The 24,174-nt window shown below is 38.3% G+C and overlaps 1 protein-coding gene across 7 annotated transcripts in view; it reads right to left on the bottom strand.

The window, feature by feature from the left end:
- The window catches only part of CDK14 (cyclin dependent kinase 14), a 648,447-nt gene that overhangs the window by 107,542 nt on the left and 516,731 nt on the right, over positions 1–24,174 (bottom strand). For all 7 annotated transcript variants that reach the window (XR_008912449.1, XM_056800182.1, XM_056800184.1 and 4 more), the window contains one exon: positions 3,462–3,601. Coding sequence is in view for 6 of the 7 variants with exons in the window: in XM_056800182.1 (XP_056656160.1) it covers positions 3,462–3,601 (140 nt within the window). In the remaining variant the exon portion in view is untranslated. The remainder of the gene's footprint in view (positions 1–3,461; positions 3,602–24,174) is intronic.

The following is a 24,174-nucleotide window of genomic DNA, read 5'->3' as shown; positions in this document are numbered from 1 at the left end:
TGTGCAAGCCAATGTCAAAGTGACAGAAAGGGTCTAAACCAATGGCATCAAAGCATTGTATTCTTATAGTACAGAATGTGGATTATGAAAAAGGGAAAGAAGAAATTGTGAGGCCCAAGTTCTTCTATAAATTGTTCTTTCCTTCCTTTTCTCTCCCATTCTTTCTTCCATCCTCTCTCTCTTCCTTCTCTCCCTCCTTCCTTCCTTCTTTCCTCCATTCCTCTCCCTCCCTCCTTCCTTTTTTATCCCTTCTTCCCTCTTTATTTTCCTTCCTTCCTTCCTTCCTTCCTTCCTTCCTTCCTTCCTTCCTTCCTTCCTTCCTTCCTTCCTTCCTTCCTTCCTTCCTTCCTTCCTTCCTTCCTTCCTTCCTTATTCTCCTTTATTTTTAAATAGCTTTTATTCCCAGTTTACACAAGTCTTTGCCCCTTAGTGTTATTTCCCCCAAAAAGTGTTACCAGTCATCTCTGAAAATATTTTGTCTACTTTGATGCATGCATCCAAACCAAGATTTAGTCCCTAGGCCAATTCCTTTATTGATTCTACAAGATTCCTTACCATGAAGGCCTCCTTTAGAAATCCCTTGGGAGAAGAAACCGGCTTAAGTATTGTTCCTGCGGCCCACTCCACTGTCCCTTTCATTCACATGTCTCTACATATACTCAAATTGCCATTGTGGAAGTTGGTAAAGAAAACCTTTGCAGAGACCATGGGAAGAAGTCTAGACCCAAACAACAAAGTCCGCCAACAAGTAATTTCCCACAAAGGGAGTACTTCTCCAAGACTCCAAAGTCCGGGAATCCTTTGTTTTGTAAACATGTTTACAAGTAGGGCCCAGATTGTTCCAAATGGAAGTGATTGTAGTATTCGATACTGGGATTGTGCTTTATTTATTTATTTTTGCCACTGGATTTATGCTCCATAATGATTATCTACTAGACACAGAAATAGCATTTCTGTAACTCAAAATTGTTACCGGAGGCCTTAAGCAGAATCTTGCTTTAAAAATATAATGATTTTTCATCTTTATTCTCCCCCCTTCAAAAGGTTCCACCGCTCCTGATGTTTAACGCTTTGCAAAGACGTGTTTCTGCCAATGAATATCGCCTTATGGTTATGCTTCTGCAAATAACCTGCTGTGAGCTGATAAAAGGATTAATGCAGCCAAAATTCTTAATCTGTGAAATTACAAATTAAATTCTCATATTAAAAATGCCACCCTGAGGTATTTTTTGTGGCTTTAATTCCCCTCTGGTGTTCTGCATACATTGTGCTCATTAATGATGGGGACAAGGCTGTCTCTGCTGGCAGCCTGCTGCCAAGTGATAATATGCAGGCATTTACTTCACCGATAGAACTGGATTTAACCACTGGCTGATAAACTAAGTGGCAAGTGGGTAATAAGTCCATATTAACAGGGAAGCACTACTACAGAATTCAGAACTCGGAGACTATCAAAATCCTGGCTTAAGCTCAATCGTGGAGTCAGATGGGATTGAGATGTCACCAACGCCGAGCAGTTTGGAGTTATCTGTTACACTAAATGAAAAACAAACCGTATGTTTGATGTCTGATGAGCCATAAGCTAATGAAGCTCTTTGTATCATTTTTTTTCCAGCAGAGAGAGATTCATCATCATTTCATTATCTAGCCACAGGGATTTCATCTTTAATTTAAGGGGGAAAAAATGGGTAGAGTTGTTATGATGGTTAACTGCATGACTTTTTGGGGAAAGAAAAGAAGAAAAAAACATCCTCTAGTGGTGTCAGAGTCAGGAAGGTCTGGGTTCAGATTCTGACCAATACGTACTAGCAGTGTTTTAACAAGGCAAATCACTTAATCTTCCTATTCTAAAGGCAACTCTCTAAGACTATACGTTTCAGAGATGTCGATCTGTATTAGCAGAAGGAGGGTTCTCATCTGAAAATTCCCTATACCAATGAAATTTCAGATCTGGGTCTTTTTCCTAAGGGTTATTTTCTAGGGTTGAGAATGCATGGGTTGCTTAGGGGAAAAGGATTGGTCAAATTACTCATATGGATGGATATAGGTGGAAGAGAAAGCATTTGTAATTAAATTTGTAGTATCAAACTTTTTTCTCCCCCATGAGAATCATTTCCCAAGGAGCAGGGTTTTGTCACCAAGTGATGGGGTTCTACTGTGGTCAGTCAGCACACCGCAAAGAAAATTATAAAAGCTATGAGAATAAGGAAAGTAAATTCAACCTCCAAGTGCATAAAATATCTCATATCCAGAGAAATAAATACCAAATGCATTATTAAATATGCATACACCAAGACAGCTTCAAAAAATAACCTAAATTTTTAAATGCTAAAACTTATGAGAACAAACAACCAGAGCTTGTTATTTGGGTGGAACATATCTCTACAGATCAGAAATATTCTTACTGCAATCCAATTTTACAAGATTTCACAAGACTGAGGCTTTACACTTTGGAAAAGAGATAAGGACCTCCCTGCCATAAATCCTTCCCAAATATTTAAAATGTAATTGAAAAAGGCTGTGTACATAAAGACTTTTTTTTTAGTATAAGCAAAATGCAAACCCACTAGGGGAGTGTTTTGTTTTATAAGCTGGGAGAAGGACTGCCTCTGTGAAAACCAAAAGCATTCCTGTTAAAGTGAATTACGAGTCATCCTTCTTACATTTTTGTTCAGTAAATTAACCAGTTGTCAATTCTGTGCTCCTCAGCCAGCCTGTTTTAAGGTTATTGTTCTAACAAAGATAATATCTGAAAATCCAATAGAAATGAAGCTTTTTTTAAAATTCTGTGTACTGTAGCCAGTTACAAAGTACTGTATGTGGAAAGCACTAAATATGTAAATTGTATTTTTCTTTTGCTTTTTGACTGACTACTCAGATAATTCTTTTGGATGCACATATAATCAAATACAAAGATATCTCCCTACACACTGCAGAGTGGAGATAGCGAAAAAGGAATCCATTTTCTTCCTGTGTCAAGCAAACTCTGCACTTTGAATGGCAGGATTCCAGTAAATACACACATATCTATGTATATATGCACGTCCAGCCCTGTGCATGAGAGAGAGAGAGGGAGGGAGAGGAAAGAAAGAGGGAGGGAGGAAAGGAATGAGAGAGAGACACATACAGAGAGAAAGGGAGAGAGAAACGGAGAGACAGAGAGAGAAGGAGAGAGAGAGAAAAAAAAGAAAGAGAAAGAGAGACAGAGAGAAGGAGAGGAGAAAGAGAGAAAGGGAGGGAGAGGGAATAGGGAGAGAGAGAGAGAGAGAGAGAGAGAGAGAGAGAGAGAGAGAGAGAGAGAGAGAGAGAGAGAGAGAGAGAGAGAGAGAGAGAGAGAGAGAGAGAGAGAGAGAGAGAGAGAGAGAGAGAGAGAGAGAGAGAGAGAGAGAGAGAGAGAGAGAGTGCAAGAGAGCATGAGCATGTGCAGGCAGATTTCATTCTAAAGCCTGGGTCATACTCACTATCAGTTAGCTCCCATAGCCGGGGGGGCAGATCACTGAAATACTCATGGTTGAGGGCTGCTGGGGCAGACAATCTGTTCTTTGGGAAACACTGGAGTAGTTTGGAGGCCAGATCCTCTGCATGGTTCACATAGCTGAGCCTGAAATGCAAACAGTAAGGGGTAAGACACAGCAAGGGAAGCAGCTGAATTTTTCAAGATGCTCATACTTTTTTTTCCAAGCTTCCCCATATTTCCATTCAATAAAGGGCACTTAAAAGAAACCCTGCTGAAATCCGGCATCCATAGTGTTGCCCCCACCCACCCTTTTCTAAGAATACTTGCACTGATCAAAATAGGATATTAACTGGAGAAATATGAAGGTCATCAACTTAACGGGATGCAAATGAGGTAGACATTTGGCATAGTAATCCTAAAGCCCAGAGGGAGACCAGTAAGCAAATACTTGTTGAGCAGCTGTCAATGATGACTATTTCTTTTTGGCTAATGGGACCCATCCTTAGAAGTCACACATTCTATACACTCTTCCATGAAAACCAATCCAAAATGAATATGATTGTTAGAATAAAAGCTCTTATTAAACTCTCCAGCTACTCAATTTTCCCCAGAAGTCTAGATTTCCCTGGATTGAATGCCAGATAATTTCCCTAAGTATGCTATCAGAAATTAACTGCCACAACATTAACACAAGAGCATTCCTTATTTATGAGGCTATATGACTCTTTAAACTACTATATATGATAGAAAGGAGGTATCTAATGTAGATCCTAGAGTCCAGCTGTAATGAATTCCACTTGTTTACCAAAGCATTATTGAGGAAATCTTTGCTTTTCCAGGCTTCCTTTTCATCTCATCCAAATATTCAACGCATTCAATTAATACCTAGATTTTACTTTTTAATGTTTTAACTCATGTATTTGTTGGTTCTATAGGAGGGCCCCACATGGAAAGTAATTCAAGGAGGTGGTCGGAAAAAGAACTTGGTGAGTCTACCAGAGTTTGATGTAGGCATAATATAACAATAAACAGATTTCTTTTTATTGTCATTCAGTTGTGTCAGTCGTGTCTGACTCTTCATGGCCCCATTTGGGGTTTTTTGGTCAAAATTATTAGAATAGTTTGCCATTTTCTTCTACAGCTCATTTTTACAGGTAAGGAAGCTGAGGCAAACAAGGTGAAATGACTTCCCCAGAGTCTCAGAGTTAGTGAGTGCCTGAGGTCAGATTTGAACTCACAAAGATGAATCTTGACTTCAGGGCCGTAATTCTATCTACTGCACCAACTGGCTGCCCCTTCTCCTTATCCATTACTTAAATGGGTTTTACTTAAAAAATTTAGCTTACATTCTATTGTTTACTTTTTTTTTTACTACTAGTCTCTTAAATGATTTCAGATGGTTGCAGAAATGTTCCTCTAAGTTTTTAACCTATTTTTGTGTGTTCTGAGGGCATCTATAAATATTCTTCCTCTCTGTAGTTGAGAAAATATTAATAGTTCAAGAGCTGCCTTGGAAGAGCCCTGTGTTTTGTCAATTTTGTATCTTGTTTGGATATTTTGTTAATCTGTGATCCATCTTACAGTTCTTAAAGTGTATGTTAATTAGTATCATGTTGGTATTAATTACTTTAAACATTTACTTCCCATTGAGCTTTGACTTAAGGATGACAGTAAGTCTCCTACCATAGTCACAGATTTCCCTCTGGTAGCTTTGGACTCAGTGTGTCTTGAATGGAGAAGACAAAGATACTTTTAAGTAAGGGGAGAGGGACATGAATTTATTAAGTACCTTTCATGGGGCAAGCATTACAATATGGTAAGTACTGTATAATATCTCATTTAATCCTCACAACAATGCTATGAGGTAAATGCTATTATGATCCCCATTTTACAACTTAGGAAATTGAGGCAGACAGAAGTTAAGTGACTTGCCCAGGGTCACACAAGTAGTAAATGTCTGAGGATGAATTGGAATGTAAGTCTTTCTGATTCCAGGTCCAGTTCTCCAGCCATAATTCATCCAAAGTTAAAATTTAGTTAATTAAGTTAAAAATTAACAGTATAGAATTCCATACAATGTAGGCTTGTTTCTAAGATATAATAATTTGTTCCTGGCTGACTACTAGGTTAATGGTGTTGTTGTTCAGTTGACCAGTCGTGTCTGATTCTTCATGACTCCATGGACTATACTGTTCTTGAGGTATTCTAGGCAGAGATCCTGGAGTAGCTTGCCATTTCCTTCTACAATCAATTAAGGCAAATAGACATTAAGTGACTTGATTTGCCCTCATACAGCTAGTAAGTGCATGAAGCCAGATTTGAACCTGGGTCTGCCTGATTTTCAGTCCAGTACTCTATCCACTGAGCCACCTAGCTGTCGTACTAGGACAATATTGTCATGTCAATCAGTTGATGACTGATGGTTTCTGGACAGGAGAGGGAGGGCTCATAATTTCATCACAAGGCATATAGACAATTATAACCAAACGATCATTAGTGGTCTGACTACAAGATGAAACAAAAATAGTTTTTATGAACAGTCCTAGAATGACAGGAGTAATAAATCCATCTGTGAATGCAAACAAGTACATCTCCTTTCTTCAACTCTTCTAAATGTAATACTCTTCCTTGTCTACACATCAAAGGCAAAATTTTTTTTCACCTATTACACTTCAAAGTTTGCTGACTTATATGGAGTGAAACAGCCAGAAAATGATTTGGAATAAAAGAATTTGGCTTAACTTTCTTCATATGGCCAAGGCAGGTCAGTATTTGGTCAAGCAGAACATGGCTGGGATCACTAATGTTTGGTGTAAGCTTTTATGGGAAAAAAATCAACAACAAAAACAAAAGCAAGAAAAGATTTAGGTATATTCAATGAACTTCTGAGCCCTGGTTACATGGCATATGAATTAAGATGAAGAGAAGAACTCAATTTACATTAATATTTAGGTCTCTCCCTTTATCTCACCATATCTATCTATCTATCTGTCCATCTGTCTATCTATCTATCTATCTATCTATCTATCTCTGTCTAAATATTTATTTGCCTGTCTATATCTATCTATCTGTCTGTCTATCTATCTGACTGTCTATGGACTTTTTGGTCAGAAAATGAATAATGAGGTTTAAAAAAGATTGTTTTTGTTATAATTTTCTAAATTCAAGCCATATTTTTATTATAAAACTATCCAACAGAAATATTTCTATAATAAACCTTTTAATATGAACAACTTGGTATACAGTATCCCCAGAGCATTCTCTTCACCTAAGAATACTTAAAATCAGGTGTGTCTTGAGGAATGTTTAACAACTGGTTCTTTTTTTAAAATGTAGGTGGCACACTTTTCAATCTGCTTCATTAATGTTTCCTTCATTGCTTTCTCAAGTCTAGAAAATCAACAAAAGAGTAAATCATGCTCTGATATGTAGTGTTTGTTGATTTTCAAAGAATAAATGCTCACACTGAAAATTTAACATAGTAGTGTTTGTTGATTTTCAAAGAATAAATGCTCACACTGAAAATTTAACATTCAGCTCAGTCCATTCAATCCTGCTCCAATATATTGCTGCTTAAAATCAAACTACCGCAGAGGCAATGTGGTGACTCAATGGATTACCCCTTATTGCCTAACCCATACCATTCTTCTGCCTTGGAACCAGTAATTAGTATTGATTACAAGATGGAAAGCAAGGGTAAAAAAAAAATTAAACTACCTAAGAGGAAAAGCCACATTAGTCCATACCAAGAGAAAAGAACTCTCTGAGCTTCTGTTATGATTACATGCAGAAAACAGTCTAAAAGAACCTTGGAAATATCCTAGAATAGCCTATCTTATGGATGAGGAAAATATTACCTAAACAGGAGAGTGACTTTTTCAGGATGCCAACTTAGCAAATTTGAACTTAGATCCTTGATCTCTACCTACATTAAGAGCTCATCTGACTATCCTATGTTCTCTTTCAGATGTATGACTTTAATAAAGCTATTCTCTACTTTTTCTCTCTCATTGTGGGTGAGTTATTGTTTTTCTACATATATCATCTCCCCCTTCAAAGCTCTCTTTGTTTAGGGGCTATTCTTTGAGTTGTCTCAAAGTCTCCCTGGTCCCCAGCAAGCACTCTGAATGACAGGCTCAAACAGGAAAAGACCTTGTCTGTAGATGAGGCATGGGGGGGTGGGGGGGGAGAGGGGAGATGCTTCAAAAAGTCCCACTGGTCCCAGACAAGTCACAACAGTTTCCAGTATTTTCAAGGTTTCCCTCTTTCAAACCTCCTCCTTTCTCTGCTCCCTCTTCCTACCCTGATCCACTGGGAAAAAAAAAAAAGAAGCAGGGTTTTTGGTCATTCCACAGGACCATGGGGAAATGCCCCAACTCTACTCTGAAGCAGTGTAAAAGCTCATTTATTTTTAATTTTGCTGAGACTGCTGTAACGCTGGCTGACAAAAACTGGCCAAAGGAAATGAAAATATGAAATTCTTACTTTAGATTGGAGAGAGATTTTTTTTTTTTAAAGCAGATAACACTTAGCTTGGCAGATACACGAAATCTCAGAGAAGTGATCTCAGAGGCCATTTGGTTCAGTTTGTACCTGATCATCCCCAAAACATCACTAGTTTTCCCTTGAAGATTCTCTGGAAAAGGGTTAAAAGGACTGTATTTTTTTCTGTTGAATTGTAGTGAGGAAGGGATAGCCCTTATATGGACAATAACGATGTGGTTGAATTATTGACATATCCAATGCTATAACCAAACTTTCAAGGTGAGAAATAAAGAGATTGTTTTGTTCCTGGTGTCCCCAAATTCTAACAACAAACTATTGACTCTGACAAAATGGAGACCAGAGAAAATTAAAGACATGGATTCTAATAATCACAAAAGCTGGAATTCATGATAGTCAGAAGTCAGGGAACAATGTCCTGATCCCTTAATAGTTCTGGAAATCTGGGAAAATAACTTGGATCTGTGGGTCTCAGGTTTCTCATCTAGACCCACCTACCAAATAGGGTCTGCAATCCAAGTTGAGGGCTCTCATCTCTCAGCCAGAATATTGCAATACCATTTTTATTCATCAATCTGCTTCATCTCTCCCCATTCAATCCTTCTTCCAAACAAAGGGACTTTCCTCAAGTGTAGGTATGATCATGGCCCTCTCCTTTATAAAATCCAGGCGTTCCCAATCTCCTCTAGGAACAAATAGACACTCCTTGGTTTAGTCTTTTAAAAAAGTCTCTTTACAACCTGGCCTCAACTGATCTTTTCCATCATTATTACCCATTGCTTCCCTTGATTCTTCTAGTTAAACTGGCCTTACTCATGCTCATACCCAGTATCACTTCTCATTTCACTGGCTTCTCACTGGCTAGACTATGCCCTGCATATTGTAGGCACTTAATAAATATTTACCAAATGAATGATTATCCCCAATAACTGGAACGTAGTCCTTCCTCACTTCTAACTCTGCGAATGATGTCTCCTTCAAGATTCACTTTCTCCATGAGGTTTTTAATCTTTACACTTCTGTCTTTTATTTATATCCCTCCCTAAATGCTTGAATTTTATTATTTCATGACAATTATGTCAAGGAATTTTGAATAATAGAAGACTATATTGGATCCTGTTTCAATAGGCTATTTAGCAAAACAAAAAACAAAAACAAACCCTAAAAAACAAAAACCACTAGTACCCTTGTCATTTACTAGATATAGAACCTTGGGCAAATTACTTATCCTCTTTCGTTCCAGCTTCTTCACTTGCCAAATGTGGTTAACAGTTTTGACACTAATCACTTCTCTAGGTTAGAGAGTTTTACTGTGCAATTCCATGGCATAGGTCCCAATAACAGAAAACATCATAAAACTTCTATAGAAGAGCCATTTCAGAATGTGTACCCTCTTCTCAACAAATTTCTTAAATCTCCTGGGCATTCACATTTTAATTTTTTTTTCAAATGTTAAAGATATCCACAAAAGTCTTCATCCAGGGTTTCATCTTGGTGTAGAGATAACCTGGGGTTCTCAATGGTCTTGACAATACAAGGTCTTAAAGAGTCTACCAAAACTCTTTTATAAATGGAGATTTTGAACCTTTGGACTTCATTCCCCAGAAGTCCTAATAGTTCCCAAAATTCCCTATAGTCTCTACTGCCTCTCCATGTTATTGGTATTTTAACTGGCAGTAATGCCTCCCACGTCTTCTCTTCTTGCATGATGCAGCAAGTACGGTGGTAAGCTAAGTGCAGGGATTTTAAATGGGCTAATCAGCCATGGGCACGTGGTTTTTATTTTGTATCCTCCTTATTCCTTGATTTCTAATGATCCTTAGTAAACCTCTAAAATAAAATATTTTATTATTAGAGATATAAATTTATTTTTTACACTCTGAAGTGCCAAATAAAGAGAATTGTTTTCATGGTATTCCTAAATACAAGAAGAAACATCATTTTAACAAATTATTGACTGACAAAATGGGGACAGGGCAAAGGTAAAGAAATGGATTCTAAAAACCATAATAATAACAGGTGGAATTCATTACCTTTGCACACATCTTAAAATGTGCAAAGTATTTTATGTATGTTAGTTCCTCAAATAAGCTGGTAAAGTATGTATAGTAGGTGTAATTATCCTCATTTTATAGATGAAGAAAATGAAATCTGGAATGATTCACTGCTGCTACTACTACCAATAATAATAACTAGTAATTATATGGCAAAGTGCTTTCAAAATATTATCTCATGTTACCCTTATAACCATGGCGTGTTAGGTGCTTTTATTAGAACTATTTTCACAGGTAAGAAAAATGAGGCAGGGGTTAAATGGCTTGCCCATGGTCACACATCTAATTAAGTGTCTCAGCCTAGATTTGATCTCAGCTTTTTCTAACTTTAGGTCCAGGTTTTATACACTGGGCCAAGATATTAGTTGACTTGCTTATGGCTAGATAGTTAGTGATTATTAAAAGTGAGATTTGAACCAGATGTCTCCTGTATCCACATTCAACACAATTTTCATCATGTCACATTGCATTTCAATAATTACCACCATTTCTTAAATATTTTAACTGACACAAAACAATTGCCACAACAAGGAGGCTTAGAGTCCAGAACGGCCTCACCCAGCCAACATTTAATGTTCATGCCAAGCAAAGAATAATCACACATATAATCAGTACCTTTTTAGAATACAAGTTCATTTGCCATTAATATAAGGGAGAAGACTAGGGAATATGACTAGTATGGCCACACAATGAAGTGAAAGGCAGAAGGAAAAAAAAATGTAGAAAGCTTGGTATGAGCCAACTAAACCAGAAACATACAGATAGTAAACAAGAAAAAACAACAAATGGGCAGAAAATACAAGCTATGATCATATATCTCTTCATCAATAATAGTGGAACTACTGTATTTGAACTCTACCAGTTCAGAATATATGAAAAGGCTATCTACAATAGGTGCCCCTGCTTCTTCTCTCACTTCTTTTTTTTTAAGATTTGAAAATTTTCATTTAATTAATTGATTTAGAATATTTTTCCATGGTTACATGATTCATGCTCTTTCCCTCCTCTCTTCAGTCCCCCCTCCCATAGCCAATGAGCAGTTCCACTGGGTTTTTCATGTGTCATTCATTGATCAAGACCTATTTCCATAGTATTAATATTTGCACTAAAGTGATGGTTTAGAGTCTATATCCCCAATCATATCCCCATTGACTATGTCTCGCTTCTTAATCCCTTATAATCTGGTTTCAGTTCTCATCATTTCACCAAAACTGCTTTCTCCAGAGTTAATTATGTACTCACATTCTCCTTGACCTTTCTGGAGCTTTGATCACCCTCTTCAACTTGACACTTTTCTCCCTAGGTTTTCAAGATACTACTCTCTCTCCTGGATTTCCTTCTATCTGACCATTCCTTCTCTGTTTCCATTGCTAAATTCTCTTCCAGATCATGTCCTCTAAGGACAGGTATCCCTTCTCTTCCTCTATACTTTACTTGGTGTCCTCATCAGCTCCTATGGATTTAATTACCATCTGTATGCTAACGATTCTCAGATCTGCCTATCCTGCCCTAGATTGTTCTTTTTTGACCCCCCCCCCCCCCCCCCGCCCCAATCTCACATCTCCCACTATCTTTCAGTCATCTTTAACTGGCTAGCCAGTAGACCTCTCTCCCTCTCCCTCTCCCTCTCTCTCTCTCTGTCTCTCTCTCTCCCTCTCCACTCCCCCCCTCCCTCTCCCTCCCCCCCATACACACATCTCCAAAATGTAACATTATCTTTCCCCCAATTGTCTCCCCCTCCATTTTTGGAGACTACCTATTTTTGTGGTGAAGTAGTCACTCCATTTGGATAAGGAAGAGTCCAAGCCCTTGAGGTGCCAGGACATCTGAGGCAGTGGTGTCTCAATTGAAGAGGGTAGAGTTTATTGTCCCTTTGCATGAGAGTGAGGGATTATGATGACTCAAAGAGTGTGTAATCAACTTGTGAGAGGATAGGAAGATAGGATTCCTCCTACTCTGTAACAGACAATGGGGGGGAGGGGTTGTGTTCAACTTAGCCATATCTACTCTTATCCCTTAACCCTCTCTCCATGCAATCATTTTCCTCATCCCTACAAGCCTCCTTTTGAGCTGGATGGCAATTTAGCTATAATCTAACAACACTCATATATAGTAGCTGCTTGAGTGCCATTGGGAAGATCCTCTTCCCCCATCCCTCCTCCCCCATCCCTCCAAATCAGCTCATGCCTGGGGCAGACATCCCTTAGAAGATGAGTTCTGGACTCGGGACAGTTGCCACAGGGTTACAGCCATGTCTCAATGCCTCCCTCCCTCCCCTCACCATTCATTTTATATGGCACCAAGTGAGTCACCAAATATAAGCGGGCACGGATGTGTTTTAATCTGCATAGAAGATGTCATCGTATTATTTTTCCTCCCAAATTCATACTTCTTTTAAATTGCTCTGTTTCAGTCGAGAGCACCATTTTCTGGCTAGTTACCTAAATTCAGGGTTTGGTGTCATCTCTGAATCTCAGTCTCCCACATCTCACCTATCTATTCAGTCAGTTGCCAACCTTGTCATTCTAGGCCAGAACATCTCTCTCATCTATCCCATTCTCTCTGTTCATGTGACCCCTGGCCAAGTTTGGGCTCTCATTACCTGTCACCAAGACTACTAATTGATTTCACTACCTCAGCTTTCTCCACTTTCTAATCCATCTTCCACCCAGCTCCAGAGGTAAGTTATCTGAAATTCACGTTAGATGACATCACTTCCTCACTCAGTAAGCCTCTCTGCTAATTCTAATGCCAAATAGGAATTCTTCTTCATCTCCTCCTTAAATTTTCATGTTTTGTTCAAGATTAATCATGAACAGAATCATGAGAAAATGACATATATTTGATTCATAATTAAACATACACAAATGAGTGGGATGTGGCCTCAGACACCTAGCTATGTGACCAAGGGTAAGTCACTTAACCTTTTTTTCCTCAGTTCCTCACCTGGAAAATGAGCTGGAGAAGGAAATGGCAAACGATTCTAGAATCTTTGCCAAGAAAACCCCAAAGAGGGTCATGAAAAGTTGGACTTGATTGAAAACAACCAAACAACAAAGTTCCCCATTTTTTTTTACTGATCAAAAAGAGTTTAGAGATGACTCTTCTGGGGAGCCTAGTGTTCCCTAATCAGGATAAGGGCACAAATGCCAGGTATGGACTTCTTTGGCTACTTATTGAATTGAAAAGAAGGGAAAGGAAGAAAAAGGAATTAAGTACCTACTATATGCCAGGCAATGTGCTAAGTACTTTCCAAATATTAGTTGATTCTATCCCCCAACAACCCTGTGAGGAGGATGCTATTATTGTCCTCATTTTACCATTGAAAAACTAAGGCCATCAGAGGTTAAGGGACTTCCTAGTAAGAATCTAGGATCACATTTGAATTCAGGTCTTAATTTTAGGTCCAGCTTTCTATCCACTCAGAAATAAAACAAGTTTCCATGTACTCGGTGCCATTCTTAGAATGGAAGCCCAGATCCCTCAGTTGGTGGGGTAAATAATTACATACCTCTATTAATGAATAATTACTTCAAATAATTATTTGATAATGTATTAGAGCTCCATCTAAAATCTTCCTTTCCTTCACTGAACCTGAGTCAGGTATTAATTTCTCTCTCAAAATACTGGTTTTGCAGGAGTTTCTGAAGCATTTGACCAAAGTCAGAGGTTACAAATATGCTGGATTGCCTCTCCAAGTTTTGCCTCAGCTTGTCAAAGCCCAATGATTATGAATATATGGATTATGCTAGGTCCTTGATTATGGATAAAGCAGGGCTTCTCTAGCCATGGTGCGATGGTCAGACTTTAAATGGGAATTGTAGAATATTGATCATGAAATGCCATGATGGACTCCCAAAGAATCCTACCCCCAAATGCAAAATATGTGCCTTCAATGAAAGCTGAAGTTAATCACAAGCTCCTGTTTGAGAAGACAATAGGCCAATTTATATCAAGTCCAAGAATATTATGGGGTTATTCAATGAGGTCAGAACTCCAACGAGACAGGCATGCAATTCATAAAGGGATATTGAAATTAAAGCATATAATTGCACGGGCAATCTATAAAATTAGTTATTATATACATGTGACTAAGAAGTTCATTCGGACAATAAACTGGGCCTGAAATTGCCTGAAATTGAATGGGAATATGAGAAAAGGTTGGAGTTTGACTATGAAAAAAAGAAAAGGTATTGGGTAATTGCTGAAGTGGATGCCTGGGTTAGTGAAGAGCTTTGGGGTTTGTTTGCTTGTTTTTATAGGATAAAGAGACCTGGACTTGTGGGCAAGCAGTGAGGAAGAAGCCAACAGATAAAGAGAGATCTATAATGAGAAAAAGAGAGTGAATGATCAAGGAGAAAGGTCTCTGGCCAGACCAGAAGGGTCTTGAAAAAATGCAAAAGCTGGTCTGGCTGGATTTAGCAAGGTGAAGGACCACTACTTCAGCAGAGCCTGATGCAAAAGAGGAGACACTGTGGAACAAAGAAAGGTTTTGAGGAACCCAGTAAGGATTAGGTAAGTGGAGTTGCTGGGGATGGCCTCTATTTCCTCAGTAAAGTAGAAGACTTTTACTGGAGGGGATGGAGATGGGGAAGAAGTTGAGAAGAAGGTAATATAGGAAGCTTAAAGAGAAAGAAAATATGTATTAGTCATGATGGAGAGAATAATAAATTAATTGGACAGTAATAAAATAGTTGCCATATAGCAGTGAGGGCCTGACATGCAGTATTTTTTCCCCTAGTACTTTAAAAGGTAAGGAAAGGCTTCCTGTAGAAAGCAGTTTTGAAGGCAACAAGGGCATTCTATATAAGGGCAGAGATGAGAAAGATATGCCCTCTGTGTTTAAGGCTCAGGAAGAAACCCAATTATTTATCTCTCTCCTGTCTCTGTTTTAAGAAGAATTGAGAATACCCATTAACAGGTGGCCTGAGATGAATGTTGTCTTTCAGGTAGGCCCATGTTTCTGTTAGTGTAAGAAAATGGAAAAAATGTGAAGAGAGTTCATTAACCTAAGATTTAACGGTCTGACAGGGCCTTGATGGGCAGAGATCAGAGTCAAGAGTGCCCACATCGATGAGATTACACGCCAAATATAAAAATACTTTTCTTTGCATCTGAGACTAAATGTCGGACAGTGTTATAAATCCTGTGTTGCCCTTGCTATTGATGCTTCCTAAATATTTAGAAGTTGAAGAAGCTAGATTTTTAAAAACAAATATTTTGGGATGCTTTAAAAATATCTATATCTATATATGTATATTTCTATCATTATATAGAAAGATATATTCCTATATTAATATAACATAATTATAGATGTAATATAGTTATGTAATATATAAATATAAATGTTTGTTGCCTGACATAATATTTATAAAAATATGATATATAAGCATGGGTTTATATATCAGTTATATTTTTATTTGTTATTAATCTCCCCCATTTCCACCCAATCATAGAACTCTCCTTTATAACAAAGAATTCAAGCAAAATGAACCAATGCATTATTATAACACAGATTATTATTATAACATAGAAATTAGTCCGTCTATTGTCTAAGGCAAGGAGACTTCCTTTTTTTTAAATGAAAAACCATTGCGTTTGTGTTTGTTCCTAAGTAAAAATTCTCATTGTCCAAGGACAGACAATTTCATTTAAGGTTTAAAATACCATTTTTATTCACCTTTTCCCAAAACAACCCCACAAAACTCTGTCCATCTCTAACGTCCATTCTCAAACCCTCTGACCGATGTTTTAATGTACTATCCGATGGTCTGCTGGTCTGGGTTGTTTGCACCTAGTTTGATAATGTCACATGGGTGACGCCAAAGAGATCTCACCCCCTCTCACCAAAGTAGGCAGGGAGGGTTGCTTTTAAGTGTCTGTGCATAGGGAAAGCTTGGCCAATAGGAGATTCTAACTCCATGGCAGTGAGGACCCTTTTGTTCCTTTGAAGCGCTTGAGAAGGTCACAAATCTAAGGATCAGAAGCACAGTTTCTGAAGGCCATCTTCCCCATCTCAGCAAATGGAACCGTGCGTCCTTCGAAAGTAAACAGGACTAAATATAGCTCCTGAAAGGCATCTTTGGGGGTGCTATTCTTTCTTCTGGAAAGGAGGGGAGGGGGAATATATCTTTAATCCTGGACAAAACCTCTGCAAGGTTGATGTTCTCAATAAACCTTTCACCGAGAATCGAAAATATAACTTAGTAATGCAGTAAATGCCCGAACAAATAGATCAGATTTCTCACTTAATGCTTTTTACAGGCTTAGACCAAATGGGGAGAAAGAAAATCACCTTTTACAGTCTGCCTCTTAAAGGAAGAATGGCGAGCTGTTATGCTCTTTAAAGAAGGCATGGTGAATTGATATCAACTTTGCTGAATCTTGGGCATGAGAAAAGGAAGAAATACACCAGGGCCTTCAACATTCCACAGTCTACTTGCGTTCCATATTTATTTCCTCATTGACTGGACACCAGCCAAAGTCACAAGAAAAAATAAAAAAGTGGGGAGGGATATTAAACAAACAAACAAACAAAACACACAAGGTAAAGAAAAAGGGTTGGGGGAGGAAGATGGGCAGGGAGATAGAGACCCAGGGAGTGTTGTAGTCTATCCCTCTGGCACCATATGAATTTACAGAAGGGTTTTTATTTTATTTCCTTTAAAGTCATCAACATCCTGGATTGCTGTTTTCTGAAAATTCTTGGCTCCAGTTGAAAAGGAATTTTGAGTCTAGAGTGCTTTGGGTCACTGGGTGTTGTGTGTGTATATGGGGGGACTGGAGCAACAATAATAACAACGATTCACAGTTCTGTCATCATTGCCTTGAAGCAATCCTGGGAAGTTGGCACTGAAAGTATTATCTCTTTTAGACTCTCAATTTTACAGAGGAAGAAACAGAGAGTCAGAGAGGAAAGGAGCTCCTCAAGGCATCATTGACTTGGAGCTGGAAGGGATCTCAGAAGTTTTGTGGTCCAACCAGACCCCTTCATTTTATAGATTAGCTAACTGAGTCCAATTTGAACCCATGTGCTTGGACTCCCAATCCTGTATTCTTTATAATGCAATATGGTGTCCCTCTGTAGCTTAAAAATGCTGGACATTTCCATAAAGGAGATTCCAAAAATTTTCTCTGTGTTTCCCAAGTGAAAGTGGTCTTTCTATCATCTTCCTCATCTCACTTTGCCTTCTTTAAGGGACAGGGACACACAACTAGGTGGTACAGTGGCTAAAGTTTTGTACCTTATGTCAGGAACATCTGAATTCAAATGTGACCTTAGACACTAGCCATATGACCCTGGGCAAGCCATTTAACCATTTAACCATTGCCTGCCTCAGTTTCCTCAACTGTAAAATGGGAATAATAATGGCACCCACCTCCCAGGGTTGTTGTAATCAAATGACAAAATATTTTCTAAAGTACTTAGCACATAGACCCTGAAACATGCTTGTTCTCTTGCCCTTCCTCCCATTTCTTTGTCCAATTTCATTCTTTTTTCGTAGCACCCTTATTTGTGTATTGTTGTCTTACATCTCATTGATAGCAATAGTTATCATTTTTTCCCACCTTTATATTCCATTGCTTGGAGAAGTAGCAAAACATAATGGAAAGAAAGCTGCCCTTAGAGTCTAGCAGAAGTGAGTTTAAGTTCCACCTTTGATACATATAGACTATGAAACCTAAGGTAAGGCGCTGGATCTTTCAGGGTCTCAGTCAACTTTCTAAACGACTAATTCAGAGCAAGTACCAATGGGCATTAGTACATTAGTAGATGGAACTTACTCATTCATTTGGGAGTTCTCTAGATCAATTCTATGAAAGACACAGTAAAAAATATAGGAGGCATTTCTATTTCTTGTAGTCCTTTGAATTGAGAGGCAGTAAGCTAATAAAAACAAGAGATAAAGAAATAAACAAAAAACAAACAAATAAATAAATAAATGAGCAAACAAACTAATGAATGGATGAATGTTTAATCTGTATAAGGGTTCTACCCATATCTCTTAAAGGGGGAAATCAAGGTGACCTCTGCCCCTAAAAGTCTGTGGAAAATTATCATTTCATACCACCACAGTAAAGAGGAATAATGTTTTCACGAACCATTTCTACCTTAGTGGCACACCCCTTTTTCTATGGCTTATACATTCTTACAGTTCTTTTTCATAACTTATTTCCCTAAGCTTTGGCATTTTGTCATACTCTCACCAATACAACTCACCCCATCTTTTCCAGTGTATTTAAGGATTAGTGCCACTTACTCCCCATCCTCTCCTGCCTAACCTTTCTACTATGCCCTTTGAACCCCCCAAAATACTATTACACCTTTCATCTCTTCAAATTAATTGAAAATTGGCTTTTCTATAGGGCACAGAAGCAGGTTCCAAAACACCTCTGTTGTTGCTTCATTTTCTTAGTCAGTTAATAAATCAGTCTGTAAATAAAATTTGTGAAGTTCCTACTCTGTGCCAAGCATGGTGATAAGAGCTAGGGAATCCTAAGAAAAGCAATAATCTAAAAAAAGATAGTCTGTGTCTCAGTGGACTCCCAGTCTAATGGGACAGTCATCATTTAATCAACAACATACATATGTTAATAATCTCCAAAGGGGAGACACAAACATTAAAGGGGATTAGGAAAGATTTCTTGTAGAAGGTGGACCTATATGGAACTTGAAGGAAGCTAAAGATGCCAGGAAACAGAGATCTGACACCTCAATAACCTTTCCTGATTTGAAGTCCATTCCAGCCAACAATATAATCTTTTCCTCATCCACACTGCTGTCATCTACTAACCTCTTAGATACTCTCCAAACTTCCTCTGTGACTTTGATGTCTGGCTCAGTGTCTTCTCTACCTTTTCCTTTCTATGATAAACCTGACAAGTTCAAGCCTTCATTTCAAGAACTTTAGGAAAAGGAAATCCTACTTCTCACCAAGGAGGTTCATTCATCTTTGGAATTACTCCTTCATTCTGGCTCTTCGTTCAAAACTTCCTCATGAACCCTACTCTGAACTGTCCACTTGCTAGTGCTCCTCCTCTCCCCAAATAATCAAATATTTATTTATTAGCATTCATGCTGGATCCTCCTCACAGTAGAAGGCAAACACCTTGAGAATGGCACAAAAGTTATGCCCTTCATCCCACTTCCTTTGCTGGAAATGTGCAGTAAGCCATTGGCTATGCAGGGCTAAAGTTCAAAACAGATATAAATTTGGGAGTCACTGGCAAGTAGAAGATAGCTGAATTCATGACAGCAGATGTCATCACCAAGAGAGAATGTAGAGAGAAAAGAGGAGAGTGCTTAAGGACAGAGTTGGGAAATACACATGCATATGGAGCAAGACAATAGATGATGATTCTATAAGGAAGACTGAAAAGGACTGGTGTGGTAGGTAGAAAGTGTACCAACACAGAGAAGGATTTGAGGAAGACTCAGAGAGAAAGAGAACAACTGTGGAAGATATCAGTAGCATCTGTCTCCCTGTCTCCAACCCATCTTCCACAAATTCACTTTCCTACAGCACAAGTCTCACCATATCCTTCACCACCTCAAATTCCAATGGCTCATTATTACTTCTAAGACAAAATACATACTCTTCTGCTTGTCACTTAAAGCCCTTCAGAATTAGATTCCAGAATATTTCTCGGGAAAATTAGGCATTCCTCCCATTCATCCCTGTTACAGGAGATAGGAATGTTTTCTGATCCCCACATAAGACAGTCCATCTCCTTCCTCTGCCTTTGCCTGGACTGCCCTCCTTCTTGTTTTACTTCAGACTCAGCTCAAGTATCAACTTCTTGATTCTCCTCATTATTAATCTTATTAATCACTTAATGTTTGTTTTGTATATATCCCACATTTATTTATTATATGTTAACAGTAGAATGTAAGCTCTTTGAAGGCAGGGACTCTCTTCACTTTTGCTTAACAGTGCCATGTTTATTTATTGATCTAATTGTGTTCAGAGAATAGTTGTATTGGTAAGGGATGTAGTTTGTTTGGATGGAGTAATTTGGAAGATGGATGTTAAATATATGTTCAGTCATTTCAGATATCTGATTATTCATGACCCCACTTGGAGTTTTCTTGGCAAAGATACTAGAGTGTTTTGCCATTTCCTCTTCTGGCTCATTTCACAAATGAAGAAACTAAGGCAGGGTTAAGTGACTTGCCCAGGCTCACACAGCTAATTAGTATCTGAGACCATATTTGAATTTGGAAAGAAGAGTCTTATGATTCCAGGCGTGGCATTCTCAGTGCTGTGCAACCACCTACCTATCCTGTTCAATACACAGTGACCATCTTTAACTGATTTAAAGTTTTGAGTTTCACACTATATTCCTAAGAGTAGCACCAGCTTCTAACTTCCAAACCAATTCCTAGTTAGGGCTATTTTATGAGAAAGCTAAGCTATTTCTCATCCAGATTTTTTTTTTTAATTCTAAAGCTGGCTTATGTACAAGAGTTGCTTATTCCCTTAAGAAGCAAGTCGATCTATGCTTATTGTGCCTTTAAATTTTAAATCCAACAGAGATCAGTGGCCCAAAAAAGGTGCTGCACATGTACTGTCAGTGAGGGTCTAAGTAATTATTACAGCTGGAATCGGTGGTTTCTTGCATGCCTTTCACAGAGGAGTCAGAGATGGATGGCAAGACAGCCACTGACAAAATTGCTTATATCATGCTTGCTTATAACATGGCTTGAAGTCTTTGTATAGATATCAATCAGCACAAAGTGGAAAACTGAAGACATTGGTTTTTGTACCATGGATGTAGATGTTAAAATTCCTCTTAAAACAAAATTAGAATCCCTACCTGATGACACAAGAAATCACTATCAAGCCAACATCAAAGGCAACCTGACATGAGTACGACATAATAGGTATTACTTGGAGTCACTGTAAGTGGGAGAGGTTGGAAGATGGGTAGGCAGAATGGTACGCATTGACACATGCCCTCGTTTAGTTAGTAGCTGCAAGAAAAACAAAATATGCCTGAAAACAGGGCAGATCAAGGTTAGGGCTATGGAGCTGCCAACTCCCAGCAGAATGAATGACACACCATTCTGGAAACCCAAGACAGGTATCGGGGATATCTGACTAAAATCCAAGTGTCAGAAAATTGGCATTTAAAGGATGATATCCAGGGCATTCTGGGAGACAGCAAGCCCTGGATCTGAGTCAGGTAAGTGGTATATGAGGCTGGATCTATGGGAAGAGGAGGAAGAAGGGGGAGGAGAGATGGCCAGGCAAGCTTTGAAAAGAAAGAAGCCAGAACTTTATAGGCTTGGGTTGTAAGTTCTTAACTTACACGATCTAATCCATCCAGTGAAACATCTTAGTAAGGAATGTGTCTTAAATAGATGACAAGGGTTTCTTTCATGGCTTAGGTACACCACATTTGGTTTAATTCAACAAATATTTATCTGGTTTCTGCTATTTACAAGGCACTAAGCTAAGGGCAGGGGATAAAGATTTGAGAAACAACACAGTATCTGCCCACAAGGACCTAAAAAGTGAATGAACTAATGAAAAAAAAAAGCATTTATTAAGCACTTACCATGAGAATAAAGAAATTAAAAAGGAGACAGCCCCTGTTCTAAAGGAATCCACACACTGATTAGGAGAGACAACACTTGTAGGAGCTTTTGGCTGCAGGAAATACAGAAAGGTTTGGGGAGCCTCAGGATTTTGTATCGTGGTGAGTGGAAACATGTAGGAGTCCATTGTGGTGTCTGTGCCAATTCCAGCTGAGGCACCTCCGGGATTCCCTCTGGGATGTGGGATTCCTAGGGCTGGGGAGGGGCACATGGCTGGCTAGCCCAACTCTAGCTGGAACTCTCTAGTTTATTGGAGAGGACATGACATGCAACAAAGATAAGATCAGAGACGGTGAAGGGTGAGGGGTGCAAAGGAGAGATCTAGACAAGTTCTAGAGAAACATTTTAGAAAAGAGATAATATTTTCTGAGATGTGGGTCCTTTGTGTGAGTGGTGGAAACTAAGTGGAACCTGGAAAGAAAAGATTTTTGGCATGTGGAGAGAGGTGTGAGAGCCTGTGCAAATATTGTACACGAAGGGAGGCTGGACCTGGGGAACAGCCAATGATCTAGTTTGACTTAAGCACAGAATGCTCAAATACGAATGATATAAAACGAAGCTAGAAAGGGAGGTTGCAGTCTGACTGTAAAGAGCTTTAGATGCCAGATAAAGCAGGGGTGTGTGTATGTGGATGTGGTATTTTTGAATAGGGAAGTAACACAGTCAGATCTGATGAATCTGGCAGCTCTTTAATGGATGGATTGGACAAGGGAGAGATGATGAGGCAAGGAGTTAAGAGCATGTTTCAGCTATAAATGTAAGAGGAAAATAGGACCTGAACTATGGTGTAGCCAGGAGAGAGAAAGAAGGGGATGGAGGTGTTGAGGAGTAGAATTGAGAGAACTTAGTGATTTTCTGGTTATATGACGAGGACCAGAAGCTGAAATTGTTGGGTTTGGAAGGGGTGAGGAAGGGAGGAGGATGAATTCATGAGAACATGCTGAATTTAAGTCACATGGAAGCTATCTAGTGGCAATGTTCAGGAGAAAGTAGGACATGGATGAAGGGAGCTTAGGGGAGAAGGGTATTAGAGACCACCAAGTACAACTCCTCCTTCTATAAAAGAAAAAAAAAATCTGAGGTTTGTGGAAGAGAGAAATTTGGGAGCAGCTGAGAATGATGACCTGTAGTCAAATGAGAAATATTCTGATTTGTAATGTTACCGGGAGAAACAGTTGGAAGGAAAGGAACAGACTAAAGAGTTGAAGTAAACTTCCCAAAGTCAATAAGATACGTAATTAGTAGGGTTAGGATTAGAACCCAGGTTTCATGGTCCTTTATCCACCCCCATCCCCACTCATAGTAGGATTCTATAGTCAATAACAGAGAAATGAAAGGCAGATGAGAGAGAAAATGTAAAAGGAAGGCAAGGACTTTGGCTAAGATATAAGACGCTACCAAAGTGGACGAGATCTTCATGTATCAAAAATGATGGTGTACTGATGGGATGGGTAAAAATAAGCAGAAGAAATTGGAAGAAAAAGAGCAGAGTTCTAGAAAGTATAGTAGGGTGGAAGAATGTTAAGAGTGCTTGCTTGATGTTTGGCTACAAATCAAACCAGAAGCAGAACTAGAGTCTAATAGGATTTGGTGAGGCTTTCCAGTAGCATTCCCAGTGATTCCCAAAGATACCTTCAGAACATTTGTTATGGACAGGAATCTGGAAGTTGATTCTAAAGGGTATCAGCAATTTAGGACCCAGACATAATACTTAGTGGAATCTTATCCTAAGTATGCAGCTATTGGATAGTTGAAAAAAATTCAATTTGCTGAAAATAGAAGTATTTCACAAAGCAGATATCCATCAATTGGGGAATGACTAGAAAAAGTGGTGGCAAATGAATGTGATGAAATATTACTATGCTATAAGAAACAAAGAAATATGAAGAATACAGAGAAGCATAAGAAGGTTTATATGAGCTTATATAGTGAGTTAAGAAGAACAAGGAAAAAATATGCAAAGTGACAAGCACAGTGAAATAACTGAAAATAACTGAAATAACTAAAATTTAAAATGATAAAGTTTGGCCCCAAAGCAAAGTTAGAAGAAGGAACCTCCTTCCTTTCTTTGTAAAGGTAAGAAACTATGGATATTGTACACACTGATAATGGCAGACTTTCTGTATGTGAGGGTTAGTTTTGTTGACTTAAAAAAAATTACTATCTCTTATTACAATATCATATATTATTCCGTATAAGCTACAATTCTATGAGAGGATAAGGGGAGGAATATATTGGGAAACTAGGTGATGTAGGACAAAAGAACTCAACAAACTTTATTTTTTTAAAAATAAAATGCCTGTTTTGTGGATATAAGTAAATGCTTTCATCCCCCTTTCAGAACATGATGCTTGATTCTGTAATATTGAAAAATTAATATTATACCAAATGTAATATGCTTTTTAGAAATTTTAGAAATTATAATATTAGTTTAAAAAGATTATTATGGTCACTGTTTATATATCATATATATGTAAAAATATAGGATATGTTCATATATATTATATATCACATATATAATAATATAATATATCTATGATATATAATACTATATATTA

This window comes from Monodelphis domestica, chromosome 5, assembly GCF_027887165.1.
Source record: "Monodelphis domestica isolate mMonDom1 chromosome 5, mMonDom1.pri, whole genome shotgun sequence".
Taxonomy (NCBI): Eukaryota; Metazoa; Chordata; class Mammalia; order Didelphimorphia; family Didelphidae; genus Monodelphis; species Monodelphis domestica.
Note: the sequence above shows the minus strand (reverse complement) of the source record. Positions and strands in the feature narration are given on the sequence as shown.